Source organism: Lathyrus oleraceus, chromosome 7 (assembly GCF_024323335.1).
Source record: "Lathyrus oleraceus cultivar Zhongwan6 chromosome 7, CAAS_Psat_ZW6_1.0, whole genome shotgun sequence".
Taxonomy (NCBI): Eukaryota; Viridiplantae; Streptophyta; class Magnoliopsida; order Fabales; family Fabaceae; genus Lathyrus; species Lathyrus oleraceus.
In genome coordinates this window covers 351,724,791-351,745,172 of record NC_066585.1, presented here as the reverse complement: position 1 = coordinate 351,745,172, position 20,382 = coordinate 351,724,791, and the positions used below count along the sequence as shown (strand labels likewise).

General features: G+C 34.2%; 3 protein-coding genes across 6 annotated transcripts; all 3 read right to left on the bottom strand.

Annotated features, from left to right (window-relative positions):
• Positions 1–2,323: 2,323 nt before the first annotated feature.
• Positions 2,324–6,273, bottom strand: LOC127106659 (uncharacterized). The gene is made up of 3 exons (XM_051043969.1): positions 6,018–6,273; positions 5,656–5,942; positions 2,324–4,610 (listed from the first exon to the last, which is right to left on the bottom strand). The coding sequence occupies exons 1-3, from the start codon at positions 6,202–6,204 to the stop codon at positions 2,523–2,525; spliced, it is 2,562 nt and encodes an 853-aa protein (XP_050899926.1). The 5' UTR covers positions 6,205–6,273; the 3' UTR covers positions 2,324–2,522.
• A 3,105-nt stretch (positions 6,274–9,378) lies between these two features.
• LOC127106657 (photosystem II 5 kDa protein, chloroplastic) lies at positions 9,379–9,951 on the bottom strand. Its single transcript, XM_051043968.1, has one exon. It carries the CDS (start codon positions 9,835–9,837, stop codon positions 9,514–9,516), a length of 324 nt encoding a protein of 107 aa, XP_050899925.1. The 5' UTR covers positions 9,838–9,951; the 3' UTR covers positions 9,379–9,513.
• A 383-nt stretch (positions 9,952–10,334) lies between these two features.
• Positions 10,335–14,911, bottom strand: LOC127106656 (uncharacterized). Of its 4 annotated transcripts, none has more exons than XM_051043964.1 (13): positions 14,676–14,911; positions 14,325–14,569; positions 14,080–14,206; positions 13,732–13,859; positions 13,561–13,630; positions 13,350–13,452; positions 12,401–12,518; positions 12,190–12,271; positions 11,967–12,028; positions 11,707–11,779; positions 11,519–11,599; positions 11,093–11,173; positions 10,335–10,716 (listed from the first exon to the last, which is right to left on the bottom strand). In XM_051043964.1, the coding sequence occupies exons 2-13, from the start codon at positions 14,528–14,530 to the stop codon at positions 10,549–10,551; spliced, it is 1,299 nt and encodes a 432-aa protein (XP_050899921.1). In that variant the 5' UTR covers positions 14,531–14,569; positions 14,676–14,911; the 3' UTR covers positions 10,335–10,548. The 4 variants fall into 4 exon arrangements, with proteins under 4 accessions (XP_050899921.1, XP_050899922.1, XP_050899923.1 ...); XM_051043965.1 differs by having other exon boundaries at positions 13,789–13,859; XM_051043966.1 differs by lacking the exon at positions 14,676–14,911 and having other exon boundaries at positions 13,732–13,854; positions 14,325–14,557.
• Between the last annotated feature and the right edge of the window lie 5,471 nt (positions 14,912–20,382).

The following is a 20,382-nucleotide window of genomic DNA, read 5'->3' as shown; positions in this document are numbered from 1 at the left end:
AAAAGTTTAAAAATAAGAGCACAATATCTCATAAACATAAAAATAAATGATCAAAATTTCAATTAAAACTATAGTTTAATATAAAAAATTCATCACATTTATTTGTCCAAAAAAATTCTTATTAAAGAAACAAACAAACAAAAATTAGATGCCCAAAATAGGTGGTATTTACTATTTTCCAATGGTGGAATTAAATAGCGTTTAAATAGTAAACTTGGAGGAAATTGAGTATATGTGAAAAAAATTATATATTTGTTATATTTTCATTGAAAAATAACTAAAATCATAAGAATTTTATCTAAGTCTTTTCATTTTAAAATAATAATAATAATAATGATTGATAAAATGAATTTTTTAATAAAATATTTTATTAATTATAAGAATTTAATTGATATATACTGACAGTGTAATTATGATTAATAGAATTACAATGATAAAAAATAAGAATTAATTACTATGCACGGTCAGTGTAAAAAGATTTATACGGTTTATCATCATCATTCGTTTGTATTATTTTATATATTTTTAAAAAAAAATTAAACTTATTTTAATATTCACGTATAAAATTAAGTGACGGAATAAAATATTATAAATAAACAAATAATTTAGACAAAACATTCGATATGAGTTAAACGGAGAGAATATCTTATTTTGTTTTTGAAATAGAGCTCTTCATATCTATGAAGAAATTGAGATGAGAGAATTGTAAACTAAACCATTTCTTTACAAGGATCATAACCTTTGGAGATGGTTCTATTCCGGTGGTTCTCAGTGGATCTACAAACGATTTCAGCCCAATAGTGTTGTGAGTTTCTGGTGGTCGGTTTTCGACAATAGATGATTTGACCGGATGTAGTTCTTTTGGGTTTTGTTTGTTGGTGGTGGTGTTTCGACCCTTGCTATGTTTTCTTCCAAAGCTTTTGGTGGTGTGATAGAGTGCTAAAATCCTAAACTAAAAAAACATTAAAACTAAAAAGATAAAATAAAAGATAATATTTAATTTTATTGATTCTTTGGTTACAAAGGAATATGACATTCAATATAGAATTCTTATTGTATCATACAAAATATTTCCTTAAACAACAGTGTCGCTGGTTTGAGTTTCTGGAATGGTGTCGAATTAATATATCTATCAATAGTCATTGCGAATAAATATCATATTTGTTTAATGTGTTTTTAACACATGAGATTGTTTGCTTTTGAATATACTCGTGTTGACAGATTATTCATTTAATTATTTGACAAGGGAAGGCTCACACATAATTTTTTTATTTTACTATTTGATTTTGTGCTTGTACTTTCGTACTCATACACGGGTTTGTCGAAAAGTGTATGTCGTGTATTTGATTTCGTGTTCATACTTTCATACTCATACGCGGGTTCGTTGGATAATGACTGTCATGTGTTTTTGCTTTGGTTTTTCTAAATCACATTTTTATATCTCAATTTTTGTATACCTTTTCTTTAGAATATAATTGGTTTAATTGAGTTTGGTTAATGTATTTTGTAGTTCCTTTATTTTTATTTTATATATTTGATTTTATAAAAAAATTATTTTCTAAATTTTAAAAAAAATATTAAATACACATTCCAAGATATATACACAACCCTCAACTCTTAAAATTCTTAAAAAAATTATTTTAATTCATAACAAAAATTCTCTAATTTAGAATAATCAAAATTTATATTAGAGGAGTATTTTGAAGAGTTTTGGAGGACTTGCATAATTTTTTCAAATATATTTTAATTTGTTATAAAATTAAAAATATAATAATGATAAATACTATTTTATCATTCTATACAAAATTATTCTTTCAAAAAATATCAAATATTTTTCTATAATTTTTTTAAAATTTATTTTCCAAAGTCTTTCCTTTCCTTCCAAACTCCCAAACAAAACCTAATATCTACAAATCTATTTGAGAGATAGTTTTTGGAGGATTATTTGAGAGATAGTTTTTGGAGGATTTGAGAGTAGATAATTTTGAAGTGTTGAATCTATATCTTAAAATGTGTTTGATATTTTTTTTAAAATTTAAAAATAATATGATTTTATATGCTAATATGGTATATTATTTTTTAAACTTTTCAAACATATTACACATTTTAAAATATAAATGCAACACTCCAAACCCTTCCAAAAACCAATATAAATGCAACCCTCTAAACCAAACTCCCAAACACACCCTACAGCATTTTAATGGTTTGATAGATGTTTTTCACAATATACTTTGGCGGATATATTATACTTATAAATAGGCTTAACCTCCAACTCCTCAACAAAAAGAAAACCCTCAATTTCTCATCATCAAACATGTTAATATAAGTAAGGGAAATATAATTATTTACAGTTGCCGTGCAACCACACCAATATAAACAAGCAACAACTCCAGCGACATGTCTCTACAAAGTTAACTTCTCTTAACTCTCGAAGCAAATAACTTTCTATTGAGTGTTGAAAATCTAGATAAGGGAGATATCATATTCAAGAAAACAGAAATTCTACAATAATGCCTATATGATCAAGGTCTATGAACTGTATCACGACTCCAATCACTAGGATCACGCTTGCGTTTATGATCTTCAGCCAGAGCACCACCCTCAATGTTCACAGGTTCTATTAATGAAGTAGACAAGTCTTCAACCTGCACAAAATGGGAATTGCTAGATGGATTCACCGGTTCACATTCATTGACTGAAATCAAGTTTGAGTGCTCCTCAATTGAGAGATCACCGTTGTCTTTTTGTTGGTCCTTAATGGAAAGATCCTCGTTGCTTTCCTCAACAGATGGATGTCTTGAGCTGGTTTCAAATATCTTACCAAAACTCTGTTCAAAGAAGAAACTGTCTAGTCCGTCCGTAATGGAAAGATTCTCAATGTTTTCATTGACAGATGGATCTCTTGAGCTGGTTTCTGGTGTCTTAAGAAGAAGGGATTCAAGGAAACCATCGGTAATAGGACTTGTCTGAGAAATGAATTTCACATCCAATAGTGGAATTTCAAAATCTACTACAGGTGAAGAAAGTGAAAATCCAAGAACATTCTCTATGATGTAGTCATGGAAGGTGTTTTTTGGGGCTTCTGCTCTATAATCACTGGGGTTCTGACTATCAACATCCTTATTCGTAATATTACTTATATTGGACAAGATAACATCATTTTGTTCGCCTGTGATTTCCCCATTTTTGTTGTCTTCAATTCTTAGACTAGGTTCAGCTGATGTCCTGTCCACACACACTTCGTCTTTATCTCCTTGTGCTTTGCAAAATAAATTACGTTGTTCAGCTTCCTCGGCAGTCTCTTCAGAGTTCTTATCATTGGAATCATTTTTTACTTTCTCTCCCTTTTCAAACGAAGGCACTTGGAAGGGGATAAATTTGCCACTGTCTGTGGGACAAACTGAGTCACTGTTCACTGGCTCGTTATTGCTCACATGGTCATGATCATCTTCATTTGAAAACTCAGGAGCATTAACATGTAGAGTTTTGGTATGCTTTGTAAACTCTGATGACAGAGAAGACGACAAAAAATTAGCTAATGCGGAAGATAAAGCGTCATCAATTGACAGCTTTGTTTTATCATTTGAAGGACTCATTTCTTGTTCTGATGCATTATCATCTTCATCCTCACCCTCAGAAAACTCTGGGGCTGTAACTACAAGACCTGGGAGCAATTGAGTTGTATGTTCTGAATCAGACATATCTTGAGGAGAGTCATCTTGAGGAAATACATTCAGTACCTCTGTATGTAAAGATTTCTTATCAGATTCAATTTCTCCGATGACAGTACAATCAAGACAATCTTGACAAGAGTCGGTATCTGATTCAATACAAGAAGCATCAGGAGCAGATATTCTATAACATGATGGCCGTTCAGGGTTTTGCCATTTCATAGACAATGTCTCAAGCTGCTGCTCAACTCGCTGCAGTCGAGCCTCAATGCTGTTCATGGGCATTACCATTTTCTCTTGAAACCCCAAACAGATTTCTTCTATCCTGTCCATTCGTGACATAAGCTTTTCCAATGCCCTTTCAACATTACCCCCTGAAAAATCACCTTGAGAGGGAGCAGCACGGGAATGGTTCTCCATTTCAGTAACTTTTGAGGGTGTAGCTTTGCAATTGCTGTCCATTTGAGCAGTTTGAGAGGGCGTAGCAAGATGGTCACTCTCCATTTTAGCAGTTTTAGAGAATGTTTCTGGCTGGCACGGACTAACTGAACTTCCTTTCACCTCTTTCAACTCAATTTCATGAGGATCAGTTATGCAATTTTTCCCTTTCAGCTGATTTTCTATCGCAGAACCACTAGGATGGGGGGTTTCCTTCAAATCATCTTCCAAAACAAATTGTTTGTCCTTTCTAACATCATTTAAACTACTGAGACCAGTTGTTTTGGATACTTGCATTAAAGTCGGAAAAAGCATAGCCATGAGAGAACTGCTGGATGAGTTTTCATTACGGCTTACTTGGATTTCTGAATCAACAGGATCGCCAAATACATAAATCTCATCCACACAAACACTGCCTTTAGTCTGAAGTGAGAGTAGACGAAGCGTGACAGAAATGCAAGGATTCACGTCATTAATCTCAGCTGTAGCTTCATAAAGATCCTATGGGCCAAAAAAGAGGACATTAATTTCAGAAAACAAATCTAACATTGGCATGATATTAAGTACCATCATATATTCATGTTCACGTGGCTGGCATGATATTACCATCATATATTCATCTTCATTAGCCATAAAAAAATCTAAAATTAGTAATGGTTTGTTTGCTCACAAAGGACGCATTTCAGTGAAAAATGAATTTAAAGCACCTATTGAATAAACTATTCTAGAGAATGGAGAGTTTTCACCAATAAGCTATTCTACAAAGCTTATTGAAATTTTTTATAAATGTATTCAAACATGAAATAAGGCAAATAAGCACTTCCCAACCCTATGAAATAAGGCAAAGAAGCACTTCCCGAGCCTCTAAGACAACGTTTAGATTGCCTTATAAATTAATCATTTACACACATATACTAAAAGTCAAGAATAAGCATTTGGGAAAGCTTGACATGTTTATAAACAATGTTCAGCCTATCTCAATAAGCTCACTAGAATACCTTATAAAAATAATCTATCTACCCCTCAATATAAGTCACTATAGCAAAACAAATTGTCTTATTCTATTTGTCTTTTACAACATCAACAAATCATTCATATTACACCTCAAAGTAACACTACACATATATGGACACCAACACCAGACACAATATCAACACTACCCTGACATATAAACATTAGTAATAATGAGACAATGTATGTGATTGTTTAGAACAAACCAGTATAGAAGATTAAAAAAGAAACAAAAATAAAAGACAAAGAACACCATCAATCTTTGTTAACACTGTTTGGCCAATGATGTCTACCTCTGGGACTATGGGACTATAGAGCTACTATAGTTCCCTTGATTATTAGTCTTATGAATTAGGATTATAAAATAGGATTAGAGTGTTACAAGCAATTTATATAATACTAGGACTCAGTTTACAATAATACCCCTAAAGCCTCTACACCCCAGTTATCAACCCACAATATGAATCATACACAACATGATCGACACACCCCTTCGATCTTACTTAAATAACCATAGATAATGCAATCTTCATACCTGAGCGGTATTTGTCAAGTTGATATAGGGTTTTGCATGCAAAGTAGCATCAACAGCTTTAACTTCAACCCAATCATCTTCACTTTTAACATTTTCATCACACATAGAATCAACATTGTTAACACAACGAGATAGAAGAACCTCACCGTCTCTAATAGTAACACCACAACGAACCGTACATAAATACTCATTACTTGAATTCAAATCAACTGCGGTGTAAATCTCATACACTCGCGCAGTGCTTCGAACATAGATTTGCCTCAGCTCGTGTTTCTCTACGAAATTAACTGCAAAAAACAAAGAATCGATTATAAGAAGTGTTGTTGTTAGGTTAAAAGAAAAAAAGTGAAATCGATGATTACTGGTGATTTCGCAGGGGGTGGAATCTGGTGAGGGGGAGTGTAGGAGAAGAGGATGAGATTCGGCGGCGGTGGATTCGTCGTCGGCGGCGAAAGAGAGAGACGTTTGGAAGGTGAGGCAGTTACGGAGAGTGCCGGAGGATAGGGTCCAATGTGTTTGGGAACTCCAATTTGCGTCTTCCATTATCATCGATCAAGGTCTCTTTCTTTTCTTATATTTTTTTTGAAGAAGAGTTTGAAGAGATGAATTGAAAGGGAATTTTATTTTATAGTGAACGAGAAATAATTCTTATTTTTATTTTGTTTTTGTTATTTGGTGGGTAGATAATAGAATTTTTTATCTAAATAATTCAATTTAAAAAAAAAATCCTAAAATAGTTTACATTTTAAATAAATTCTCAAATTATCTCTCTTTCAAAAATAAAACATCAAATGCAAACATCGGTAGTTTCGAGCAACTACATATGGAGTTGGTTCGTTGGTTAGACAGAGACATATCTGAAGGCGCACGATGTCGTACGTGGGTGGGTGCGAGTTAAAAATGATATGAATGTGAGGTAAATGATATTTTGATCAAATGATATCAGTTCGATTTTTGTAATCGGTTAGAAATGTTGTGTTTAAATGTTGTGGTTAAGTATTTTTATTTGTTTTGATATTTGTTGTATGTGTTGTTTATTCAGATCTGTCACCAATGTTCGTTTTGTGATATCTGGTTTCTTGTTGAAAAGTGTTGTAGTTTTTAAGTGTATTTAAGTTGGGGTGATGTTTGTTGTTAACATTGTTGTAACAAAAAGTTATTAATATATCAAAATCAAAGGTTACAAAAATTAAAATGAGTTACTAAATTATGATGCATATGTTGCTCCGAGATTGAGACATTTTTTCTTATTGTGTCCGGATTGACGATATATACTACATAATCTTATCATTTTATCAGCCGTATCCATTTTTGTTCTAATATGCGTGATGTTTGATCGTCCTTTTTTCTTTCTTCGCATCTCATCGTTGTGCCAAACTATGTCCCCTTGATATGGAGGTCAATATTCCTCTAGCACTGAGAAGCTTTTGTTGTAGACATTCATGACGGTAATGGCCTTGTAAACATTGGATATATGGTTGTAAGCGTCTTGGCGAGTATGTGCGCATGTCGTATGTCATACCCCAAAATTCACCCCACCATTCACAATGTTCATCCAGGTCATTAACCTTAATCATGTGCATGTTCTCATGGTCACTCATTTCATTTGCATACACATTGCTCAATACAAGAGAACAGGCATCTTGGATTCAAAGCTATGTGCTTGTACCTAGTGGAGACTAGGGTTTCCTAGCAACTTGAGGTTGCTCAGTCAACCACACCCTAATTGGTGGTATCTCTTGATTCTTGTGTATGGTCTTGACATTGAAGATTCAACTATGGTTTCTTGATGAAGCAAAATCTTAATTTGGGATTCCCACTTGATCATGGTCCCATAAATCCTAATTATGGCTATCACCCATTGTGTGAGCACCAAACCCTAATTCCATCTGAGTCTTTATCATCCATTGTGCATGCTTCACTTGCTTGGTCAAGATCCATTCAATAACCACTTGTTCATGGATAGGGAGGACGCACCATTCGTGCTTATTGGACAACCTTTTGTCCTCTTTCAAGAGGAGTGCCCCCACTCCAAATAGGACATCACCTCAGTAAAAGCATGGTTCAAACCTCCTTTACTGGTGAATACGGAACTGGTGTCGAATATCTCCTAATCCACCCATGCAATTGGGTTTTCGTTCCCTAGGTTCTGAGCAATTAGGCACCTATTTTGTTCCATTTTAGTTTTACTGCCAACACGTGAAAAAGAATGATTGTAAGTATAATCACATGATTTAGATTCCAGCCATCACATTACTTCACTATCTTTGGGGTCACAACCAAAAGCGTGACGAAGTACCCTGATATAAGTTTGAACCTTTTGTTCTTGCTTGAAGTTGCTTGCGGCGATTGGATTCATCAAGGGCAAAGTTGGGAAAGCGAAAACCCTGACAATCTCCCTAGAGTTAAGACTACCAACCATCTTTATATTCTCGATAGTGATATCTCCTTTTGATTATTCAATAACCATCATCGCAAGAATTCTGGCAAATGATAAGCAAGTATAGAAATAAAAAAGTTAATGTTCTTACCTTTTAAAGAAGGGTGATTTCCGATGCACGTGCAAATCAAACCACCAGAACGCCCTGAAATGTATCAGGAACCGTAATTGCCATAAAACTATAGCAGTCATGGAGCTTAAAGTAGAAAGAGCGATGGAAGAATCCTTAAATCTCATACCCGACGAAAGTGGAAAGAGAGAAAGTTCGCTCTTGAATCTTCATATATTGCTTTGTCAACCACCAGACGATCAACATTATAAGACATAGGGAAGTGTCCCCATGTTATCAAAGACCCTGATGGAACCTTGATTTACTCACGTATTCTAGTATTCAAGAAAGGTCATTTTTGTCGCCAAACCTAGGGCTACATGTTGAATTCAGTCTGCAAAACATTGTGGTTATAATACATACATTTAATACGCACGTTCCAGAGGCCACATGCTCCAACTCGGCAGACTTTTCCACTTTCACGAGCCAAACGCTTATCAAGAAGCCCGAGACGGTAATTAAGAATGACCTGGGCAATTTAATCCTCCTTCACCAAGTAGCAACAAAGACTTGAGAGACAACTGTTTTGGACGCTCAAAGACCTAAAGAAGTCAGCTAATTATAGGTACCATCACAGTAGATAAAGGAACGAGTAGGGCCTCATCGAAGCCGAATAATTGATCCTCGCTGCTCGTACATCGTCCATTGTCAGATCTGATCGAACGACTCCCCGCATCAAACATCGGGTTAGACATGAGCGATTTTAACCATTGACTATATATAAGTCCTATCACACGTCATTTACAAATATTATTTCACTCTCACTCTCAAACTACCTTTACCTAATTTCATTGATTTTGACGTTAAAGTGATAACTTTATCGATTCACCCTACTCCACTATATTTGAAACTCTCGCCGCCACATCGAAAAGATTCGTTATCCCAATATCTCCTTGTCTCATTCCACCAACTCCTTTTCTCATTCAACCACGGAACAATTATATATCGATAGTTATTCAAAATTAACCTCATTGAGGAATATCAAGTATCAACAAACAAATTAATAACTAATATCATATGCACCTACGCCTAATTTCCATTTTTTATTAACTATTGTGTAGAGTGTAGACAACTATGTTTACTATATTACCTCTTCTCTTAAAACAAGATGAAACTTCAAACACTCTAAGCTACTAACCAAATTTCTTGGTTGAGCATCAAACTAACAATAACATAGACAAGGCAAATTTGATAGTTTCATGAACAACTTAGTACACAGAATCACAAAGGATAAGAATATGAAACCAAAACATTGCATCCCCAATGTTCATTTCATTACAATACAAGTACATAAAAGACTAAAACACCCTCAGTTGCGACAAATCCTAGCTGTTGGCATGGTAACACAAACAGGTGCATATGCTTTCTTAGCTTCTGGAGAACCACGTTTAGGTTCATCAGCCAAAGCCATCCCAGCAACAGAACAAACAGCTGCTGCAGCAGCAGCAAACATGATGTTCCTCCTTCCATTGGTTCCTTCCTTTTCATTCTCATAACTCACTTTCATCTTTTCTACTTCAACTCCTCTAGCAGCATTAGCCACCACCAGTTTCCTTTGAGTTGCCACGGGAGACCGGGTGGCGATCGCTGAGCTGCCGGCGAAGAATGGTGCTGTCATGGTTAGTGATGCCATTGATGTGGTGTGTAGTGGTGTAATCTTGATCGAATTCTGAAAACTAGTGCTTGTATGTGTTTGTGAGTAGTTAAGTTAGATAAAAAGGATATATGGAATGTAATGTAAATCACAAACTTGGAACTTGTAAGGTCATCCACTATCTTATCTTGTAGAAGAAATGACCAATCAATTATTGCCACGTTGGATTGTTGATCCTCTTGAACTAGTGGCCCTGAAATTAAAATTTTAGTCCCTAAATTATATGAAAATAATAAATGAAATATAAAATCTATTAAATTAGTCCCTAGTACCTCTTATCAATATATAATCTTAGAAAATAATTTGAGATTTCATATAGTTTAAGGACTATTTTCTTTATACTTAAGGAACCAATTAGATTAAACTGATGGTTTAGTCTATGTTAAAAAACATGTCTTACTATTTTTTGTGTAAGGGTTGCCTTATGTGAGACAGTGATATAAGACACTCAACATTTTCAGTCCAAAACAGCTTGCTAAAGAATTGCAATCACGTTCACTATGTTTTGCTTAAATCTTATACATTGAACTGAATTAAATAGATTACATTTGGACGTCAATAACTTACAAATACAACATTCATTTTTCTTGTATTAAAGTGAGCTGTTACATGAGTTGTACTTGTATGTATCACTTCATTTCACACAAAAAATGGTAATGACTCTATTGACTTTTTTCAGGCTCGGGGAACCTATGCGCATATAACAATGGCCTCTTCTCTTGTTTTGTATGGAGGAGGCAGTAAACTGTCTACATTAGCAAAAAGATCGGTGCGGCCAGGAGATGGTTCTGAAACAGGCGAATCCAATACAGAGTCAGGAATTGCTTCAAGGGTCTCTTCAAAAAATGATTGTATTGTCTGCATAATTCAAAATTCCAGTTAGCATTTGAATCAATCTATGCAATAAATTATGCAATAACTTATTAAATGACATTTGAGAGTAATCAAATTATGCAACACAAACCTGGCCTAACAACTGAAAATAATTATTTTTTAAGTCTTAAACTATGCACTCATAGATGAAGAGTTATTTAAAGATTATTCGACCACTTGTTACATGATTATGCTAAAATACTGATCATTTATGTAAGATTGAAAAGATTACATATTTTTGCTTGATGATTAAACTTTGTATATACTTTAAATTGATTATTTCACCTAATGCGTATACAAAATAAAAACAACATTCCCTTTTAGCTACTCAGCTAATTAGGTTTCAGCATAGTAACTATACCATGCAATTTCGAAAAGCAGCATCTGCGTTGCGCTTCCACTGTCCATTCCCAGGTGCTGAATGGAAAAGATTGAGTAAAGGCTGCAGTAACACAACAAACAATGGTCATATAATAGCAGCAAATTGGAGGTAGAAATTTGAATATCATTAATAGGTATAGAACTTGCTTCATGCAAATTGAGGGAGAAGGGAAAAAAACCTCTCCAATCTTTAAAAATAAAATATGAACCCTTTAAAAAAAAGCTAATAAGCACTAAGCTGCATGAAATCAAAAAATGTGTGCATACTGAAAAACTACATGAGATACTTGGGTTACATCTATACATAAGAGACAATAGCTTTACTAAATAACAGGTATTCTATACAACACAGGCACTACATAAGTTTCCAGAGAATAAAAGAGAGTAAAAATTGAAGGTTACCTACCTTTACGATGTCTCGTACAGTTGGCTTATGTCCATATTTTCCCAACACTGAGTCCCCATAGACTATATATTTTTCAAGAACCTTAAGTAAATAAGATAAATAGTTAAGACAAAAAAATGGTAAACTGAGTAATGAGAAAGTATCAGTGCAATTTAATCGATGGAAATACGAGCATTGTCTAAATGAACCTGACGACGTGTAAGACCACAGCTTGGTGCACCGTAAATTGCAGTATCAACATGTCCCAATATATTCCAAGGGCTGTTGAGATTATCAACAACGGTTGTTGAAGCCGTCACATATGAAATTTGCAGAAACAATATTAAGAGGGTTGAATCAACAAAGTATTGTTATAGAAGCAATTTCCAATGCCCCCGCTTAAAACCATAAGTTTTTAGGAAGATTCACTAATTAAATATTAAGGGGGGATTTTGTATTTTTCACATACTTATAGAATGCTGCACGTCCAATCATAACGCCATGAGCCCCAGCTTCTCGAGCTGCAATGACCTAATACCGAAGTCCCCATGAAAACAGTCCAAGATAGAATCATCAGAACAATATGCAGTAATTATAAGAGAACAAATTAAGTTTAGTACTGAATTTTTTTAAATATTCCTACAAATATCAGGTTTGACACAGAATCACAAAGACAGTGACAGTGGCTTCACCTCATCAACACTAGCAATACCCCCATTTATTGTGAATGTTAAATCTGGAAAGTCTCGTAAGAGGCCATAAAAGTATTCGTATCTGCATTGATGAACGGGTCATACCATTTATAATTCTACACACATTATTGTATTTGTGTATGTACATGGGTATGTGAGAGTGTATATATTATGTGTATGACTACAAAAACCAAATGTAACAATAACGTACTTTAGCGGAGGAATACTCCTATTTTCAGCCGGGCTAATGCCATTGAGCAGTGCCTTCCTTGAGTGAATTATGAAATGCTTAGTGGGTGATAAAGAAGAAACATTGAATATGAAATCACCTGATAGACAACAGAAAGTTCAGTATAAAACCCCAAAGACCATGAGCCAAATATTTTATAGAAGAAACTATAACCTAAGACTTAATCACAAGCACCCATCCTAGTCTGTTTATAATGAAAAGATTGCAATCAAGATCCCTAAATTATAGGGATAAGAATGAGACTTACAATCAGAAAGATGTATACAAGATATAAGGTATCTATATAATAGGAATAAAGGAAAGTAAACCATGATTTAGGGTAATGTCTCAACAAATAGCATCAAAGTGTTATCTTGCATATGCAAATGGAATTCAAATACTAAATCCCATGGAACATCCGATAGACATGTTAAATGTCTAAACGAACTAATTTCAATTTGTAACAGTATTATATATTGTAAAGGAGAGATGGTGGCAGGTTTGAATAAAGGCCAAACTTATATGAAGCAATATGACTTTTGGCCATGTTTTAGCACAAAAAAAGGGTGGTCCTAAAAACTCCATCAAAACTATTTTCTGTTAGATTCTGATATCTCTATATTTCAGATTAATCCATAATACAAAACTCTTCCCCTATTGCTACTAACCAGTCATAATATCCTACAAGAAGATTCCTGGCTCCTATCAGCGTGTTATAATTATGCATTAAAAAAAACAATAACCAAGGGATTCTGTGATAATAAGCTCACCATGCACCTATAAATGGAATAACCTTTTTGAGTGCAACTAAATAAATGCTAGCCACCGATTGAGTATAGCTAGTTGCAAAATCTTATATAGAATCTACGTACATGTATCTGGTGTACTGCAATATAATTTTTGCATAAGAATGTATAATAAAGGTCCTTACACAGTTCATCGTAAGAATCATGATCGTCCACGCCAATTCGACATTTGACAGTGACAGGTACATTTGTACTTGAAGCAATTGCTGACATAGCCTCAGCAACAAACTTTTCTTGTATACAATAGATTTCTATATCAATGCAAGTTGACAAGGAAAACTTATACATTCAATCCAATTGCATGCTGTCATATAGAATTAATGACAATTTTCTAACCTTTGGATCAAGCATAAGACGCACACCAAAACTCCCATGTCCAGCTACTCTTGGACTTGGGCAACCACAGCTGATATATATCATATATGTTTATTTAAAAAAATAGAGTCAGAGACCAATAGCAGAACAATGAATCTTTAGGATTTAAGATGATAGGATACATATACAAACTTTAAATTGATCTCGTCATAGCAATAAGCATTAGCAAGTTCTGTTGCTTTTGCCAACCTTTCTACATTGCTCCCTCCAATTTGAAGCACAATGGGATGTTGTTCCGGAGAGTATGCCAAGAATCTGTCCTGAGCAAAACACATAAAATGAAAGAATAAATGATTTTACAATACGATTTATCCCAAACTGATGGTTGAATAGCATTCCGTCAATTTCTGCTTTAGTTCAAACACTGACACAAATATCCTCACTGCTACGATACAAACAATTGAGTTATAAGCATAAATATTGAAAAACAAGTCCTATACCGATATATGTGAACAAGCTAACTTATAGATTTACACTTACGAGATTATCCTTTTGATGAACAATTGTTTCAGCTGCAAGCATCTCGGTATACAGCCAAGCATGCTTTGATATGAGGCGCGCGAGAGTCCTATAGTGATTGTCCGTCCAATCCATCATTGGAGCAACACTGAAATTCAACCAACACAAAGAAAGAAAAGACCGAAATATGTTAACAAAATCAAAATTAAAGACACAAAACTACTCTTGAATAACAAAAATTGCAGAAAATATATAGCACTACAGACCTAAACCAAGGAGGAAGATAGCCTTTGGCAACAGCCTCGTGTTTATCATTCAATTGTCGTTTCGCACAAAAGAACCTTGAAGTGCATAAACTTCTAGGGCTTCTTCGAGATATACTCACCTGTAATCTGGGAGTATTTTTGATGAAATTGGAAGTTAAAGGAGAAAATGAAAGGGAAATGGAATAGCCTGGAAACTTCATATTCATCGTCCCTTTCAATAAACCATGGCCTGGTTTTTTTGTAACCTACACATAAAAAAAAATCATTGCTCCCACTGAAACACACACTGATAATAGAAAAATATGTAATGCGTATAAATGAAGTTGTGAAGTGAAGAAAAATAGAATATACGTGAAGGATGGAAACTTGTTCCGGCGCTGGATTCTTCGTCGGCTTCGGCGGTAGCGTTCACGGATTGAGTTCGCAAGAGAAGGAGAAGTTAGTGTATAGCTTATCCGGCGAATTAACGGTGAGCGCTTGTGTTTTCGAAAAATTATGATTAGTTTTTAAGGAAAACTATAGTACTGGAATTTTTTTAATAATATTGTCTTTGGGAAATTTTTATCCCAACAATTAAACTCCGCCCCTATAATTCATTTTATTTGACGAAAAGCATACTCTTATATATATATATCTAAAGAAAAAGGAAACAAAATTTGTATTCCAGATGACTTTACATAAGTTATCATCTAATTACATGACTTTAGACCCCAATAAAAACTGTGGTGTAAAATAAGAAAATCGTTGAGTTATTCTTAATAATTTTAGAAAGTTTTTCTATTAAGTTATTCTATGTATATTATATTTGGAAAAAATTGCATTCTAGATATATTATCCGAAGATTAAAAAGATATAAGTTTAAGTTAAATAAATTGTGGATTAAATTAAAGAAAATTATTCCTCTCTCTTATCAAATTCACTTTTTGTTATTTTTACTTTTGGTAACCGTAAAAACGTGGTATGTCCACTTTTAACAACCATTTTAAAATCAGTTATTTATTATGTCATTGCGATAAAAAAATTTACTATAAATTTTATAATTAAATTATTCGGCGAATAAAAGAAAAATTACTAAAAATTAATAATTAAATTATTTAATAAAAGATTATAATATTAAATAATCCATATAAGTTATCTGATGAAAGTATATATTATAGTATTTGATTCTAATTTATCTTATGAAGAAAAAAAATTTAAATAACATTTTTCAGGTGAGTAGGTGTACAAAAAATTTCTAATTTCAAAAAAAAAAGTAAAAGATTTAATTGAAATATTTAAAAAAATAAATAATAGGTTTAATTGAAATATTTTTAAAAATGTATGGGTGTGGAGATAATAATGGGATAAAGTTTGTTGTGTTTGGTTTGAAGAAAAAACTGTGAAGAAATAATTAAAAAATAGGTATTAGCAAATTGTGGAATTGAAAAATATTGAAAAAGTAATTGTATTTTTATAATTCTTTTAACAATAAAGTTGTAATCTCTTATGGTTAATGTGTTATTAAAAAGTATATCTATAATTCTCTTGACAATACATATCTTTGATATAGTTAATTTATCATCAAAAGGTATTTTATAATGCTCTTAATAATAATGTTGTGATCTATAGTTAATCCATCATTAAAGGTATCCTATAATTTCTCTTAATATCTTCTCTCGCATTCTACTTAGCAATTTAGATGTTAATTGTAGTTTATTTGATAGATCTTTAAAGCGCGTCAGATGATTTGTGTTAGTGAAGATTTCAATAACTTGATACGTAGAAGGAATATAAATCAAATGTATGGTGTCATTAGTAACATGATGGAGCACAAGTTGATAATCAATTTCAATGTGCTTTTTTACGCTCATGAAAAACATAATTGTGGGAATTTTAGATGGTTGTTTTATTCTCGCGATGAAGCATACTAGTAGAATAGTGTGTAACTGATCAGTGCATTTTGATGCACGTTCTTCCATGTTTGTACTTAAGCATTTCTTTGGTTTGCTTTACTTATTTTTATGTTTTAATGTGTTTTTACAATTTATTTTATTTTTGCACTTATTTGTTTTTCGCATTATATTTTCAGCATTAGCAGCTTTCACGAGAAAAATCATATCTTGAGCTACGAGTATCAGATTGAGGCTTGTGAGTATGCGTTGGAAAGATAAGGAAAAGATCTACAACTTTTGTTCAGAAGTCGAGAGCTGAATCGGACTGTAGCAGGGCCAGAAAGTCTGTTGAAGTTGCAGAATTTTATTTGTATTTTTGTTGGGTCATTTGTAGTGGGCTGGGTCGACCCAGTTGAGTTGTAAAACGGGTCTTTGTTTTCCCCTAGGTCGAGCAGCCGTACACCAGAGGGAATTGAACGGAAAAATCACTATTCATGCACGAATTTGAGAGCTTGCAAGAAATGACTATGGAGAACTAATTTCCCAAGAATCAATTCACTGTAATCGGATGCCACTTTGAGGTTCTTTTATAATTTTCCATTAATCTGTTCCTTTGAATTATATCTATAATCACAATTACTTGATTAATTTAATTGTTTTTACATGATATAATTCTTTAATTTGATTGTTGTCTGCTTTTGAATCAATTTCGTGATTAGTGTAGCTTTTGCATTATCGCGTTCGATCACATTGCGTTTGCTTAATTCGCAATAGTTTTAATCCGTTTGCTTTACTCGAAATTCAGGGGCATACTTCGTATAATTGTTATTGCGCTTGTCAGTAGCTTTTGTAATCGAATAGGATCAGACTCGTTTAGGGAATTGGAATTTTATAGGGATCAATGATAAGTCGGAAGATGATATAATGGGTTGATTCGTTTCAGCTTATTCAAATAATCACTTTTCATAATCACTTATTTTCTGCATTTTTGTAATTGAACACCAAATCAACCCCCCCCATTCGATTACGTTTAATTATTACAAACAAGAATCCTTGAGACGATATCCGAGTTTAATTGTCGCTGTATTACGTTTTTACAAAATTACTCGTTGGGACAACTTGCTACTCAAATAAATAACATGCAAGCTCAAGGTTCGAACCAACTTCCAGCCCAGACAGTTTTCAATCCGAATGGTCCTAATGCTAATGTGAGCGCAATTTCTTTGAGATCCGGAAAACTTACAGAACCAGCCCCTGAAAAAAATAAAAAAATCATTGAGGTAACTTTTGAACTTTCTCCTTCCGAACCTCACTCAGCTGAACTTTCTTCTCCTTCTTCTATTGTGGTCGAAACTGAAAAAATTAAAGAAAAGGAGTATGTGCCACCAGTCCCTTTTCCACATATAGTTCTGAAAAATAAAAGAATTGAGGAGGGAGACAAAGAAAGAGAGATATTGGATGTTTTTCGAAAGGTTGCGGTAAACATTCCGCTACTTGATGTTATTAAGCAGATTCCTAAGTATGCAAAGTTTCTGAAAGATTTGTGTACCAACAAGAGGAGGATTAAGGGAAGCGAAAAAGTAAACTTAGGACGAAATACTTCTGCCTTTATTCAGCCCAAACAATCATCCAAACAGATTGTAGGCGAGCAAAATGTTTCAGCCCTCACTACTCAGGTTCTGCCACAAAAGCAGAAGGATCCGGGAACATTTGTTATTCCTTGTACCATCGGGGATAGTAAATTTGAGAATTGCATGCTTGATTTGGGAGCGGGCATTAATGTTATGCCTACTTCTGTTTATAATAACTTTTGTCTTGGTCCTTTGCAGCATACAAGTTTAATCATTCAATTGGCAAACAGGAGCAACGCTCGACCCGCCGGGGTAGTCGAAGATGTTCTTGTTCAAGTTAACGATTTGATTTTTCCTGCAGATTTCTATGTTCTAGACATGGAAGGAGAAACCAAGGCAAGCGGAGCTCCCATCATTTTAGGCAGACCGTTCATGAAAACGGCGAAGACAAAAATTGATGTTGACGATGGAACCATGTCCATGGAATTTGGTGACATTGTCGCAAAATTTAACATTTTTGATGCCATGAAACACCATGTGGAGGAGCATTCCGTTTTTCATATTGAGCTGATTTCTGAATTAGTTGATGACTCTAGTTCTGAACTATTTGCGCTTGATTTTCCATCTCTCTCTGATTTTGATGATATTTATTCATGTTCTGATTGTACTGACACTAACGTTTGTGTTGTCTATGCTGAGATTGATGCTGCCTTACAGGCTGATACATTTCCGACAGGTGAAGTTGTTACCAATAAACTTGTTTTTGCAGTTGATGCTCTTGCATTTCCGGCTGCCCCAAGCACTCCATCCACCGAGCAGCCCCCGTCCTTAGAGCTAAAAGAGCTCCCTGAGAACCTGAAATATGCTTACTTGGAGAGTAATGAGAAACTCCCTGTTATTATCTCTTCTAACCTTGATTTCGATCAAGAAAATAAGCTTTTGCAGATTTTAAGGAAGCATAAAAAGGCATTTGGTTGGACATTGGCTAACATTCCAATTCATATCACCTTCACGTGTCCATTTGACACTTTTACTTTTAGAAGATTCTTTGATCCTGGAATAAAAGGCGAAGATACTAATAAAAATTTCAAGTTCAATGGACATTACCCAAAGCTATTCCATGACAACCCCACTTTGGAAGAAGAAAATGTAGAATATATCTCTTTGGGAAAGGCTGCTTATGTGATCACCTATCCTCCTTGACTACTCGGGTGTGTTCTTTCCTCTCTCTTCTCTCTCTTATTTTATGTTTGTTTCTTTCATTGAGGACAATGCATATTTTAAGTGTGGGGGAGGGAATACTTTAGTTTCTTTGTTTTTGTTCTTTATTTTGTTTTGTTTTTATTTTCTTTCTAAAAAAATTGCATCTTCTTGAAAGTTTTAGGCTATAGATTACTTTGAGTCGAGTTTGCGGAGACTTGAGAAAAATTCACAAGATCGGTATTGTTTTAACACCGTAAGTCTCCTGCATATGGAAATTGAGTTGAATTTTTATTATGTTTTAGCCTTAAATTCTCATTCTCTGACAGCTCTTGAGTAGTTTATTTCAGCAGTCAGCACCATCTAACACACACTCTACGCAGGGAAGCCGATGAATATAAGTGAGTGTTCCGAAAAAGAAAAAAAAAGAGAAAAAAATAAAGGAATGCACCTTCTAAGTTTGGTGACCCTCACCCGGTCACTTAACCCAACGGTTGTAGAACCTTCAAAAAAAGTTTTTGACTCGTTGTTAGTTGGTTCAGCGGTTTCTGGTGCTGAACTTGGTAGGGCGAATTACGGTCCGATCCCCCGCAACTACAAGTGAGTAAGCAAAGGGTTATGCCACTTAAGTACCAGAACCCCGTGCAGAAAAGGATCAGAGTCACTAACCGGTCGCCTTGCTATGAGTGTGTGGAGATAACGGGCTTAATGTGATTGCGCCTGAATGAAAAAGAGCAAAAGAAGGATGAGTAAGTTAGGCTTTAGTATAATAATATGATTCGAGTTGATTTGTGTATTCAGGAGGTTTATGTCTGCATAACTGTGAATTAGTGTTCTTACAATATCCTTAGTGTGCAAGATTAGTACCTATCAATGCAAAGTTAACCGAAGATGACTTGTAGCCTAGGATGAGTAACTGATGATGTATTTGTGCTTTCTTTGTTTTGTTTTTCGTTTTGCTTGGAGTGCAAAAGTTCAAGTGTGGGAGAATTTGATCAGTGCATTTTGATGCACGTTCTTCCATGTTTGTACTTAAGCATTTCTTTGGTTTTCTTTACTTATTTTTATGTTTTAATGTGTTTTTACAATTTATTTTATTTTTGCACTTATTTGTTTTTCGCATTATATTTTCAACATTAGCAGCTTTCACGAGAAAAATCATATCTTGAGCTACGGGTATCAGATTGAGGCTTGTGAGTATGCGTTGGAAAGATAAGGAAAAGATCTACAACTTTTGTTCAGAAGTCGAGAGCTGAATCGGACTGTAGCAGGGCCAGAAAGTCTGTTGAAGTTGCAGAATTTTATTTGTATTTTTGTTGGGTCATTTGTAGTGGGCTGGGTCGACCCAGTTGAGTTGTAAAACGGGTCTTTGTTTTCCCCTAGGTCGAGCAGCTGTACACCAGAGGGAATTGAACG

Coding starts and splice junctions, on each gene's coding strand:
- LOC127106659 (XM_051043969.1), bottom strand. CDS start 6,204: ATGATAATGGAAGACGCAAATTGGAGTTCCCAAACACATTGGACCCTA. Junction 5,943..6,017: donor CACCCCCTGCGAAATCACCA/GTAATCATCGAT, acceptor TGTTTTTTGCAG/TTAATTTCGTAGAGAAACAC. Junction 4,611..5,655: donor ACTTGACAAATACCGCTCAG/GTATGAAGATTG, acceptor TTTGGCCCATAG/GATCTTTATGAAGCTACAGC.
- LOC127106656 (XM_051043964.1), bottom strand. CDS start 14,530: ATGAATATGAAGTTTCCAGGCTATTCCATTTCCCTTTCATTTTCTCCT. Junction 12,272..12,400: donor AGGAGTATTCCTCCGCTAAA/GTACGTTATTGT, acceptor TCATCAATGCAG/ATACGAATACTTTTATGGCC. Junction 11,174..11,518: donor CTGTACGAGACATCGTAAAG/GTAGGTAACCTT, acceptor GTGTTACTGCAG/CCTTTACTCAATCTTTTCCA.
- LOC127106657 (XM_051043968.1), bottom strand. CDS start 9,837: ATGGCATCACTAACCATGACAGCACCATTCTTCGCCGGCAGCTCAGCG.